This window comes from Anolis sagrei, chromosome 3, assembly GCF_037176765.1.
Source record: "Anolis sagrei isolate rAnoSag1 chromosome 3, rAnoSag1.mat, whole genome shotgun sequence".
NCBI lineage: Eukaryota > Metazoa > Chordata > Lepidosauria > Squamata > Dactyloidae > Anolis > Anolis sagrei.
The window spans coordinates 6,293,950-6,308,013 of record NC_090023.1 but is presented as its reverse complement, the minus strand read 5'-3'; the positions used below and the strand labels follow the sequence as shown (position 1 = coordinate 6,308,013).

Here is a 14,064-nt window from a genome sequence, read left to right as displayed (position 1 = left end):
GGGACAGGAATTTGTGTGGGACGGGAAGTCAAGACGGTATCCTGGTGGGATGGGAAGTCACCTCGTCGCTGATGACATCGTTATGGAATGGAAAGTCAAGATTGCATCCTTGTGGGAGGGGAAACAAGATGGCATCTTTGAGGGATGGGAAGCCAAGGTGGCATCTTTATGGCATGGGAAGCCAAGATGGCATCCTGGTGGGATAGGAAGCCAAGATGGCATCCTTATAGGATGGGAAGCCAAGGTGACATCCTGGTGGGATAGGAAGCCAAGATAGCATCCTTGTGAGACGGGAAGCCAAAAAGACATTTGTGTGGAATGGGAAGTCAAGATCCCACCAGGGCACTGGTGGGATCGGAAGTCACCTCATTACTGGTGGCATCATTATGGAATGGAAAGTCAAGATACCATCCGTGTGGAATGGGAAGCCAAGGTGGCATATTTATGGCATGGGAAGCCAAGGTGGCATCCTGGTGGGATAGGAAGCCAAGATGGCATCCTTATAGGATGGGAAGCCAAGATGGCATCCTGGTGGGACAGGAAACCGAGATGGCATTCTTATAGGATGGGAAACCCATCCTTATAGGGTGGGAAGCCAAGATGACATCCTGGTGGGACAGGAAACCCAGATGACATCCTTGTAGAATTGGAAGCCAATATGACATCCTTATAGGATGGGAAGCCAAGATGGCATCCTGGTGGAACAGAAAACTCAGATGACATCCTTATGGGATTGGAAGCCAAGATGACATCCTTATAGGATGGGAAGCCAAGATGACATCCTGGTGGGACAGGAAACCCAGATGACATCCTTGTAGGATTGGAAGCCAATATGACATTCTTATAGGATGGGAAGCCAAGATGGCATCCTGGTGGGACAGGAAGCCAAGATGGCATCCTTATAGGATGGGAAGCCAAGATGACATCCTTATGGGATGGGAAGCCAAGATGACATCCTGGTGGGACAGAAAACCCAAGATGACATCCTTATAGGATGGGAAGCCAAGAAGGCATCCCTATAGGATCTTGATTTAAGGAGCAAACACATCAATGACTTGGAGAAACTAAGTAAGCTTTACTGCAGATATTGCATTCTAAGATAGGGAAGTTACACCTTGGAAGGTCTAGAAGAGACCCTTGGGAAGAATAAGAGGTTGAGAAACATCCCTGGGGTATTAGTTTATGTCACAGAGGGATCCGGGTAGGTAGACAGAGAGGGAGGATGCTTCCGGCCAGTCAGATTATCTCACCCTATTGCTACTGCCCACTTCAAGGCGTTCTTCCCTCTTCAGCGCTCACGGTTGTTGCATTTCCAACATTTTTAGGCAAGAGTTCCCCATATCCTCCTACTGGTTGTGCAATTTGAATTGCCCCCTGCGAGGAGGTGATTCAGAGAGGAGAGAAAGCACACGTGCTGTCGTGTGACAGGAGAGTAGAGGGAGATTTATTGTTTATTTCTCTGAATTCTACCACCAATTGGTATAGTAGAGGCCAATTGTTATATGTAATCTATGGTAACTGCCACCAACGTGAGATATGAGGTATTACTATGAGATATGGCAATACAGACGTAGAATGGATGGAGATGAGACTGTCTTCAACAAAAGATAACTGGTTTATTGAGTACAAAGCATGTGGTTGCAAGATTGTAACTTATTTTATAGAACTTTGAATAATACTTGGTTAGTTAAACATTTCACTCTTCCAGGTTACACAGTATCTTACTGAGGTGAAGCTCTTGTTACTAAATAATGTTTCAGTACAGGAATATCTTCCCTATTTGATCTTTCCTTGATCAAATAAATTAACAAGCTTATCCTTTAGCCTTTCCCTTGACTAAAGAAAACTGGCTATGTTTCTTCTTTCAGCCTACTTAGACTGAGAAACCTCCAGTCTTCAGGCTTCCCCAAAGCCACAATTCTTTGCTTCACACTTTACTCTCCTACTCTACTCTTCACTTCCTCTCTTTTACTCCTCTCAGACACAAAATCAACTCCTAACTGACTCTCAAACTGTCTGTTTTCAAAACTCTCTCCACTTGGCTCTTCCCACTTCTCCTTCTGCCAGCTTGCCTTGGTCTCCCTTGTAATGCTGACTGAGGATATCTGAAATAGGCTGCTCCGGTGTTACTGTAGCTAGCCCAGATACATATATATACAGTTTAAAACATGCAAAGTATTAATAACTTTTGCACACCCCCCAATCAGTATTTAATATATGTATGAGAATGGCTGATCTGTGTTCCTTCTTGCCTTGACAACATCTGCAAGGGAAACCCTCACTCCATTGCCTGTGTGCCTTTGCTCTCCTCCACAGTAGATGGAGGGCACAAAAGCAACTAGGTGAGCTCCAAAACTTTGGAAGAAAATGCCAACCTTTGCAAAATAGACATTTGAAAGCAAAGGGTGAATTTCCACACTCGCAAGTTGTTGACCATGAAGTAATGAGAAGAGAAGCATTGCATTGCATTTGTGGGAAAAGTTTTGTTTCAAGAAGTCAGCGGATTTGGCAATGTTCTGGCCCGAGTGCGGATGGGAAGCCAAAGGGCTGCCTGTGTGTAATTGTATCCTCCTTGAAGCTCCTGGTTTGCTCAGGAAGGGGCAAAGGAAGCGCCAGGTGCCTGAGCTTTCCTCCTTCTTCAGCAGTTCTTCCTGTGTTTCTGGTATATTTTTAGGATCTTTAAGTGCAAAGCAGGAAACATCAGCTTTTTGTCGGGGAAGGAAAATTCCCTTTCGTCTTCCATTGAGCGCTAGTCCTTAAGCGGCTGGGGGGGGGGGGGGGGAAGGAAGGGGCCAGAAGATGTTAGGAATTGTGGGAGTTGAAGTCCAAAACACCTGGAAGGCACCTGTGAGTCATGGGAGGTCTGTGTAGGAAATCTGCCCAAATTCTATTTTTCTTGGGGTTCAGAATACCTTTTGATTGTAGGTGAACTATAAATCCCAGTAACTACAAATCCTAAATGTAAAGGTCTATTTTCCCAAAATTCCACCAGTGTTCACATTTGGGCATGTTGAGTATTTGTGCCAAGTTTGGTCCAGATCCATCATTGTTTGAGTCCACAGTGCTCTCTGGATATAGGTGAACTATAACTCCAAAACTCAAGGTCAATGCCCACCATAGAATCAAAGAGTTGGAAGAGACCTCCTGGGCCATCCAGTCCAACCCCATTCTGCCAAGAAGCAGGAATATTGCATTCAAATCACCCCTGACAGATGGCCATCCAGCCTCTGTTTAAAAGCTTCCAAAGAAGGAGCCTCCACCACACTCCGGGGCAGAGAGTTCCACTGCTGAACGGCTCTCACAGTCAGGAAGTTCTTCCTCATGTTCAGATGGAATCTCCTCTCTTGTAGTTTAAAGCCATTGTTCCCTTGCGTCCTAGTCTCCAAGGAAGCAGAAAACAAGCTTGCTCCCTCCTCCTCCCTATGGCTTCCTCTCACATATTTATACATGGCTATCATATCTCCTCTCATCCTTCTCTTCTTCAGGCTAAACATGCCCAGCTCCTTAAACCACTCCTCATAGGGCTTGTTCTCCAGACCCTTGATCATTTTAGTCGTCCTCCTCTGGACACATTCCAGCTTGTCAATATCTCTCTTGAATTGTGGTGCCCAGAATTGGACACAATATTCCAGGTGTGGTCTCACCAAAGCGGAATATAGCGTGGGGAGCATGACTTCCCTAGATCTAGGCACTACGCTCCTATTGATGCAGGCCAAAATCCCATTGGCTTTTTTGTCAAGGAAGTTCTTGTGTGCCAAGTCTGGTTCAATTCCATCGTTGGTGGAGTTCAGAATGCTGTTTGATTGTAAGTGAGCTATAAATCCCAGCAAATGCAACTCCTAAATGACAAAACCAAACCCTCAACCTCACTGGTATTCAAATTTGTGTGTATTGGGTATTTGTGCCAAATTTGGTCCAGTGAATGAAAATACATCCTGCATATCCAATATTTTCATGACGATACATAACAGGAGCAAAATGACAGTTATGAAGTAGCAATGACAATAATGTTGTGGTTAGGGATCACCACAATATGAGGAACTGTATCAAGAGATTGCGGCATTAGGAAGGTTGAGAAACACTGTTTGAGAGTTTTTCAATATGGACTCAACTCTCTCACCTTTTGCCACTCTACTTGGAGAAGGGTATGTTCCATTTCTTAATTAGCATTTACATTGACGCTTGGATAAGCCGACCCAGTTTTTGGGGGTCTCATTATTTTAACTAAAATCTTTAGCCTTCCTACATGAGTACGAACAGCAGTCCCTGTACTTTGGCAATACAATAGGGTGACTTCGGCATGAACTGTCCTCGGCCCAAAGCCAGCTCTGCCCAAGGGACCAAGCTTCCAGAAAACTAAAGCTTTTTAATGTTGGGTTGTTGTAGGTTTTTTTGGGCTATATGGCCATGTCCTAAAGGCATTCTCTCCTGACGTTTCGCCTGCATCTATGGCAAGCATCCTCAGAGGTAGTGAAGCATCCTCACCTCACTACCTCTGAGGATGCTTGCCATAGATGCAGGCAGAACATCAGGAGAGAATTTATTTATTTATTTATTTATTTATTTATTTGGTTTGCTTTTACCCCGCCCTTCTCACCCCGAAGGGGACTCAGGGCTGCTTACATATCCAAGGCACAATTCGATGCCGTTAACATACAACAATAATAAAACACAATAGCACAAAATAGCAAACAACAACAGTACATCATATCTATACCCAATAAAACCCATAAAAATTTCATACAAACCGATACAAACCAATTACTCCTTATTGCTGGTCAATATTCGCTATCTCATAGTTCAGAGTTTCATTCCACAGTTATCAGTCCTGCCGGTCCTATTGGTCTGGTTGTCCTTACTTAGTTGGCAGATTGCCCGAAGGCCTGGTCCCACAACCACGTCTTTACCTTCCTCCTGAAGGACAGGAGTGATGTCGATGTCCTGATATCTGCCGGCAGTGAGTTCCACAGGTGAGGGACCACCACTGAGAAGGCCCTGCTCCTTGTCCCCACCAGCATCAGTTGGGAAAGCGGTGGGGTCGAGAGCAGGGCCCCCTCAGATGATCTTAAATTCTGTGGTGGGACGTAGAGGGAGATACGTTCGGACAGATACACTGGACCGGAACCGTACAGGGTTTTGTAGGTCAAAACAAGCACCTTGAATTGGGCTCGGAACTGAACTGGCAGCCAGTGGAGCTGACACAGCAGAGGGGTGGTATGCTCTCTGTATGTCGCTCCAGTGAGCAATCTGGCTGCCGCTCGCTGGACAAGTTGAAGCTTCCGAACCGTCTTCAAGGGCAACCCCACGTAGAGTGCGTTGCAGTAGTCTATCCGGGATGTGACAAGAGCATGGACCACTGTGGCCAGATCAGACTTCCCAAGGTACGGGCGCAGCTGGTGCACAAGTTTTAAGAATGCCTTTAGGACATGGCCATATAGCCCGAAAAAACCTACCACAACCCAGTGATTCTGGCCATGAAAGCCTTCGACAATACTTTTTAATGTTGCCAAAAGATATTGCTGTTTCAAAGATGTGAAATTCCAGAGAAATGTGGCATTTTCATGAATGGATAAAGTAAATCGGTTAATGTTGTGTTGCAGAACAGAGCAATTTTTGCAGTGTTTCAATCGCCCTTTCTCTTGTCTCTTCCAGGGAGCAATAATGCGTATAGGATCGAAGATGCCAACGAAGACACCATCGGCGTCTTGGTGCGCCTGATCACGGAGAAGAAAGGTGAGTCCTTAATGATATAGAGTGACAGAGGGAGATGACACTTCTCATATAAAATGGCAAAATCAAGGTTGGCTTATAGGAAATTATTTTTGGTGCAGGAAATATTTTCAAGCCATGGATTACACAATATAACAAAATTGGGAAAATGTCCTGTTCCTGGTTTGAAAGTGGTATTTTCTGTTTGAGTGCACGGTCTGTACAGTAATCCCTCAATTATCACAGGTGTTCCATTCCAGTGAAAATGGGCCCGGTCCTGTTCAACAACTTTATTAATGACTTAGATGAAGGGCTAGAAGGCAGGATCATCAAGTTTGCAGACGACACCAAATTGGGAGGGAGAGCCAATACTCCAGAGGACAGGAGCAGGATTCAAAACGATCTTGACAGATTAGAGAGATGATGGGCCAAAACTAACAAAATGAAGTTCAACAGTGACAAATGCAAGATACTCCACTTTGGCAGAAAAAACGAAATGCAAAGATACAGAATGGGGGACGATGCCTGGCTCGAGAGCAGTATGTGTGAAAAAGATCTTGGAGTCCTCGTGGACAGCAAGTTAAACATGAGCCAACAATGTGATGTGGCGGCAAAAAAAGCCAATGAGATTTTGGCCTGCATCAATAGGAGCATAGTGTCTAGGTCCAGGGAAGTCATGCTCCCCATGCTCTATTCCGCTTTGGTTAGACCACACCTGGAATATTGTGTCCAATTCTGGGCACCACTATTCAAGAGAGATATTGACAAGCTGGAATGTGTCCAGAGGAGGGCGACTAAAACGATCAAGGTTCTGGAGAACAAGCCCTATGAGGAGTGGCTTAAGGAGCTGGGCATGTTTAGCCTGAAGAAGAGAAGGCTGAGAGGGGATATGATAGCCATGTATAAATATGTGAGAGGAAGCCACAGGGAGGAGGGAGCAAGCTTGTTTTCTGCTTCCCTGGAGACTAGGACGCGGAACAATGGCTTCAAACTACAAGAGAGGAGATTCCATCTGAACATGAGGAAGAACTTCCTGACTGTGAGAGCCATTCAGCAGTGGAACTCTCTGCTCCGGAGTGTGGTGGAGGCTCCTTCTTTGGAAGCTTTTAAACAGAGGCTGGATGGCCATCTGTCAGGCGTGATTTGAATTTCAATATTCCTGCTTCTTGGCAGAATGGGGTTGGACTGGATGGCCCATGAGGTCTCTTCCAAGTCTTTGATTCTATGATTCTATGAAAAGGGCCTCGGCCAGCGGTGTCTTCCTCCTCGCCCCTCCGTTGCTCCGCAGCTTCCCCCTCGTCCCTCCTCTGCTCTGCGTTCCTTCTTTGCCAGGCTGGGTGCCAGGTTTGGGCGCCCAGCCTGGCGAGGAAAAGATCCTCCAAGGAATTGGAGCAGTGGAGGTGGTGAGGAGGAGGCCACCGTGAAGTAGGGATACTCCCCCCGCTTGAGTGGACGGAGCATTCCTACTTAGAATCATAGAATCATAGTTGGAAGAGACCTCATGGGTCATCCAGTCCAACCCCATTTTGCCAAGAAGCAGGGATATTGCATTCAAAGCACCCCTGACAGATGGCCATCCAGCCTCTGTTTAAAAGCTTCCAAAGAAGGAGCCTCCACCGAACTCTGGAGCAGAGAGAGAGTTCCACTGCTGAATAGTTGTCTCTCATAGTTAGGAAGTTCTTCCTGATGTTCAAGTGGAATCTCCTTTCCTGTAGCTTGAAGCCATTGCATTCTAGTTTCCAGGGCAGCAGAAAACAAGTCTGCTCCCTCTGCCTGATGACTTCCCATCCCCTCTTGGTCCATGGCCCTCATCACGACTCCTCTCAGCCTTCTCTTCTTCAGGTTAAACATGTCCAGCTCTTTAGGCCGCTCCTCATAGGGCTTGTTCTCCAGACCCTTGATCATTTGAGTCGCCCTCCTCTGGACACATTCCAGCTTAGAGTCAACATCTCCCTTCAATAGCAGTGCCTGGAATTGGCACAGTTTTGGAAAGCAATTTAACTGCATTAGATTTAATTAAATTGCAGTGTAGACTCATATGCATTGTGAAACTGCATTATATGGCAGTGTAGGTCATGTCCTTGTTTTCCTAATGGCTTGCATTCTTTCTCTCAATCCTCCCCCCATGAATTCCACCATCTTTCTTTCATGGCAACAGAGAACGCCGCTGTCTTGGAAGAGATGCTGAAGGACTATCACAGCAAGCAGATTGCGCAGCCCATCTACAAACCCATCAACAAGTAGGATATTTGGCTTTTCTTTTTGTTCAGATTTCCTTTCAGTTTACTATGATTCTGTGTTTCTACTCCAACGTATCCAAGCAGTTGCACTAGATCAGGCATGGGCAAACTTGGGCCCTCCAGGTGCTTTGGACTCCAACTCCCACAATTCCTAACAGCCTTCCTAACAGCCAGTTCATTTATTTAGTTCATCCTAATAGATGAACGAAATAAATGAACGAAAATGAACTTCAGCGGGGTGAAATGTATGCTACTATGCTTAGGCAGGAAAAAAAATGAAATGCATAGATGGGTTGGGTGACACGTGGCTTGAAAAGAGTCCACGTGAAAGGATCTAAGAGATTTAGTAGACCACAAGCTGAACGTGAGTCAACAGCATGATGCGTCAACTAAAAAGGCCAATGTGATCCTAGGCTGTATCAATAGTAGTCTTAGTGTCTGGATCAAGGGAAGTCATAGTCCTCTTCTCTTCTGCTTTGTTCATGTCTCACCTGGAATAACAACCCTGTGCTCAGTCAAAACAATTCAAGGAGAGGCTGGATGACCATCTCTCAAGGGGGCTTTGAATGCAATTTTCCTGCTTCTTTGCAGAATAGGGTTGGACTGGATGGCCCATGAGGTCTCTTCCAACTCTAGGATTCTATGAGATGGATGTCAGTAAAATTCGGCCTCAGAGCAACTGCTAGGAGGCATGCAATGAAAACAAAGTGCACAGTGTATTGTCGAAGGCTTTCATGGCCAGAATCACTGGGTTGTTGTAGGTTTTTTCGGGCTATATGGCCAAATGTGCAGTCTTCAATCAACTTCAAAGCCTTGAAGTGGCACATTTTTATTTAGTTACTTTCTAACAGCTACAGAAAATAACAAAGCTATGTACAGAAGAAGTTACACAAGCGTCTTGCTTCTTCTCCGGCATGGCTGGAAGAGAATACCCAGCAGCCTGTCATAGAATCATAGAATCAAAGAGTTGGAAGAGACCTCATGGGTCATCCAGTCCAACCCCATTCTGCCAAGAAGCAGGAATATTGCATTCAAATCACCCCTGACAGATGGCCTTCCAGCCTCTGCTTAAAAGCTTCCAAAGAAGGAGCCTCCACCACACTCCGGGGCAGAGAGTTCCACTGCTGAACGGCTCTCACAGTCAGGAAGTTCTTCCTCGTGTTCAGATGGAATCTCCTCTCTTGTAGTTTGAAGCCATTGTTCTGCGTCCTAGTCTCCAGGGAAGCAGAAAGCAAGCTTGCTCCCTCCTCCTCCCTGTGGCTTCCTCTCACATATTTCCGATTGAGTGGGCGGAGCATTCCTACTTAGAATCATAGAATCATAGAGTTGGAAGAGACCTCCTGGGCCATCCAGTCCAACCCCATTCTGCCAAGAAGCAGGAATATTGCATTCAAAGCACCCCTGACAGATGGCCATCCAGCCTCTGTTTCAAAGCCTCCAAAGAAGGAGCCTCCACTGAACTCTGGAGCAGAGAGAGAGTTCCACTGCTGAATAGTTCTCTCTCATAGTTAGGAAGTTCTTCCTGATGTTCAAGTGGAATCTCCTTTCCTGTAGCTTGAAGCCATTGCATTGTAGATCCAGGGCAGCAGAAAACAAGTCTGCTCCCTCTGCCTGATGACTTCCCGTCCCCTCTTGGTCCATGGCCCTTATCACGTCTCCTCTCAGCCTTCTCTTCTTCAGGCTAAACATGCCCAGCTCCTTAAGCCGCTCCTCATAGGACTTGTTCTCCAGACCCTTGATCATTTGAGTCGCCCTCCTCTGGACACATTCCAGCTTGTCAATATCTCTCTTGAATTGTGGTGCCCAGAATTGGACACAATATTCCAGGTGTGGTCTAACCAAAGCGGAATAGAGGGGTAGCATTACTTCCCTAGATCTTTTCTGAACCCCTTCCTTCTTGTCTCTGCCCTCAGGCTGCACCTCCTGCCGCAGCTCCCGCACATCTGCCGGCACCAGCACCACTTGCACACGGTCCAAGGCTTGGCCACCCGCTCTGGACCCTCCTGCACCCGATGCAGCCAGAAGAAGTGGCCGGAGGTGCTCCCGTCCACAGAGGCCGGGGCCGAGGCCACCCTCACGTCCAATGGCATGGCCACCAAACTGGTCAAACCTGGAAGTAAGGCAGGAAGACCCGGGGAAATCACCATCCTCTCTGTCGGCAGGTGAGCCTTGTGTGGGTTTGGGAGCTTCTGCTTCAGAATAAAAACAAAAGAATTGGTGCAACTGGCTGGGAGTCAGCTGCATTAAGATCACTACTGACCAAAAGGTCACGAGTTTGAAGCCAGCCTGGATTGGAGTGAGCTTCCGACCAATTTGTGTAGCTTGCTGTCAACCTTTGCAGCCCAAAAGACAGTTGCATCTGTCAAGTAGGAAATTTAGATAGCACTAATGCGGGGAGGCTAATTTAACTAATTTGTAAAGGTAAAGGTAGTCCCCTGACATTAAGTCCAGTCATGTCTGACTCTGGGGTGTGGTGCTCATCTCCATTTCTAAGCCGAAGAGCCAGCAATGTCCATAGACACCTCCAAGGTCATGTGGCCAGCATGACCGCATGGAGCGCCGTTACCTTCCCACCGGAGCGGTACCTATTGATCTACTCACATTTGCATGTTTTCAAACAGCTAGGTTGGCAGAAGCTAGGGCTGGCAGCGGAAGCTCACGCCGCTCCCTGGAATCGAACCTGCGACCTTTAGGTCAACGAGCTCAGCAGCTCAGTGCTTTAACCCACTGCGCCACCAGGGGCTTAACTAATTTACGAGGCCATAAAAATCTCCAGCAAGCATGCAAAGAATGAGGAAGTACTTCATCAGTGTCACAAATGGATGGTGAATCGACAGCTCCCCTGGTGGCCAGAATACCCTCATTTTTTTTTTTTGTCGTGCGAGGAGTGACTTGAGAAACTGCAAGTCGCTTCTGGTGTGAGAGAATTGGCCGTCTGCAAGGACGTTGCCCAGGGGACGCCCGGATGAATTGATGTTTTTATCATCCTTGTGGGAGGCTTTTCTCAAGTGTCCACATGAGGAGCTGGAGCTTACAGAGGGAGCTCATCCGCCTCTCCCCAGATTTGAACCTGTGACCTGTCGGTCTTCAGTCCTGCCGGCACAGGGGTTTAACCCACTGCGCCACCAGGGGCTCAATACCCTCATGAAAACATATATAGACATATATATATGTTTTCATATAAAGACAGACACACAGAGGCTATTTAACATTCCAGCTTTTCAATACCCTCATGAAAAGCTGGAATGTTAAATAGCCTCTGTGTGCCTGTCTCTATATGTCGTGTGTCTATGGCATTGAACGTTTGCCATGTATATGTACATTGTAATCCGCCCCGAGTCCCCTGCAAGGTGAAAAGAGTGGAAAATAAATACAGTAAGTAAAAGTAAGTAAATAAGTAAATAAACAGACAGACAGACAGACAGATAGATAGATAGACAGATAGACACATAGATAGACACATAGATAGATAGATAGATAGATAGATAGATAGAGAGAGAGAGAGAGAGAGAGAGAGATAGATAGTAAATGTTGGAAATGGACCTGTCATAAAGCCCATGCATGTTGGACAGCTGTTAAGGCAGTGGTTCTTAACCTTCCTAAAACCGCGACCCCTTAATATAGTTCCTCTTGTTGTGGTGACTCCCCAACCATAACATTATTTTCATTGCTACATCATAACTGTAATTTTCCTACCGTTCTGAATCGTAATGTAAATATCTGATATGCAGGATGGATTTTCATCCACTGGACCAAATTTGGCACCAATACCCAATATGCACAAATTTGAATACTGGTGAGGTTGGGAGGGGGGGATTGATTTGGGAGTTGTAGTTGCTGGGATTTAGAGGTCACCTACTTGTGCAGGTGGGGACTGAAAGATGGTCGTCCTCCATCTATGTGTCATTATGACAATATGTCATTGTGTTGTCCTTTTCTGGGCTAGGTTCCGTGTGGCTCGCATCCCCGAGCAGAAGCCCAACCCTCCTGAAGTGAAAACGATCTCGGAGAGCGTGGGAGAAGGACCGACGGAGCAACTCTACGCTTGCCTCGCTCCAGAGCAAAAGCCGCTGGTCAGCAGCGGAGGGAAGCCCAGGTGGTTGACGACGGAGGACGGCCAGCAAGAGGTGAGTGGGTGGCCACAGTGGGACACTCGTACATACTTGAAAACAGCCCAAGTGAAAGAGGTTTAGGAGTCTTGAGTTGACCACAAGTGGAACATGAGCCAACAATGTGATGCAGCAGCTCAAAAAGCCTATGCAATTCTGGGCTGCACCAATAGTATACTGTCTAGACCAGCCATGGGCCAATTTTGGCCTTCCCTCCAGATGTTTTGGACTTCAACTCACACAATTCCTAACATGCCGATAGGTTGTTAGGAATTGTGCGAGTTGAAGTCATAGAATCCTAGAGTTGGAAGAGACCTCCTGGGCCATCCAGTCCAACCCCATTCTGCCAAGAAGCAGGAATATTGCATTCAAATCACCCCTGACAGATGGCCATCCAGCCTCTGTTTCAAAGCCTCCAAAGAAGGAGCCTCCACCACATTCCTCTTCTCCAAGCTAAACACATCCAGTTCCCTAAGCGGTTCCTCAGGAAGGATTCATGGTTTCCAAGCGTTTGACCATTTTGGTCACCCTTCTCTGGACACCTTCCAGCTTGCATATAGCCTTCTTGAGTTGTGATGCTTAGAACCGGGCAAAGGATTGTTCCAGGTAAAGTGTGACCAAAGTAGAAGAGATCTGGACCCTTCCCTTCCTTTGATCGCAACCTGATGCAATCCCTCCTTTCCCCAGGACAGCCCATTCATTGTTAGAGTTGGAGAGAGTAAGCTGGTGATCTGAAGGTAATCCTTTCGTTTTTGGGTACCCAGCTGCCCACTTTCCCCGGGACAAAGGCTCTGCTGACCGATCGGGTGTCGCTTTGGAGTGCTGGGTCACCTCTTCCTTCTCTCTTGTGTTCTGGGACTTTGGAGGATATGGTTCTTCTGGGCTTTCCCTGGGATGCTAGGCTTGCTCTTTGTCCTTTATGGTAGGAGTTGCAATGCAAGGTGGCCAATCTAAAAGCAAGGCTTTGGCCAAAGCAAGACAAAGCAGTCTTGGAGTCAGCTTTGCCAATGTTTGGGCATGCATGCAGCCTCCTTCAGCTCCTTGCAGAGAGACATATGTGACGAAATGAAAATGACATTTGATCAGCCACACACTGCCTTGCCAGGGAAAGAAAATATGCCATGCAGATGAACAATAAAGAACAAGTAGTTGACTCTTCCTAGTTCAGAACAACATATTTACAATCATGTGGTCAATGTCCTTTTATGAGAGACAGCCTGCTCAGTCTGCTCAGTGCTTCTCTGCAAGCACCTGCATAGTTCAAGCCTGGAAAATGTAACAGTATCCAAAGTCCCAGGCTCAGCCATGCCGGGCATAGCCCAACAAATCAGCTTCATGCATCTTATTTTGCAGTTGACACACGCACACTCATAGCAACCAGGCCAGGTAGCTATGCTCTATCAACATAGACTACCAATTTTATGTCTCTCAAGACTAGTCATACGTTTCCCCTTAATCAGCTTCATCACTTTGTCCATCTCTGCTACTTTGTGAACCTTTCTCAGCCATTCTTCTTGCATTGGGGATCACTGTTTCCTAGTATTGGGATCACTGACTCCTTGCATTGGCATCGTTGGTTCCTTGCATCACGATCACTGGTTCCATACATTGGGATCACTAGATCCTTGCATTGGGATCACAGATTCCTAGCATTGGGATCACTGGCACCTTGCTGATTTGGGATAACTGGCTCCTTGCTGAATTGGGATAACTGGCTCCTTGCACTGGAATAACTGGTTCCTTGCATTAGGATAACCGGTTCCTTGCATTGGTATAACTGGTTCCTTGCATTGGTATAACTGGTTCCTTGCATAGGGATCACTGGCTCCTTGCAGAATTGGGGTAACTGGTCCTTTCATTGGGATCACTGGTTCCTTGCACTGGGATAACCGGTTCCTAGCATTGGGATAACCGGTTCCTTTCATTGGGATCACTAGCTCCTTGCATTGGGATAACCAGTTCCTTGCATAGGGATCACTGGCTCCTTGCTGAATTGGAATCACTGG

The 14,064-nt window shown here is 46.6% G+C and overlaps 1 protein-coding gene across 1 annotated transcript in view; it reads left to right on the top strand.

Moving 5' to 3' along the window:
- Positions 1-14,064, top strand: part of RELT (RELT TNF receptor) — a 67,378-nt gene that overhangs the window by 48,114 nt on the left and 5,200 nt on the right. The window contains exons 7-10 of the mRNA XM_060771263.2: positions 5,653-5,733; positions 7,868-7,949; positions 9,863-10,111; positions 11,896-12,076. Of these exons, the coding sequence (XP_060627246.2) occupies positions 5,653-5,733; positions 7,868-7,949; positions 9,863-10,111; positions 11,896-12,076 (593 nt within the window). The remainder of the gene's footprint in view (positions 1-5,652; positions 5,734-7,867; positions 7,950-9,862; positions 10,112-11,895; positions 12,077-14,064) is intronic.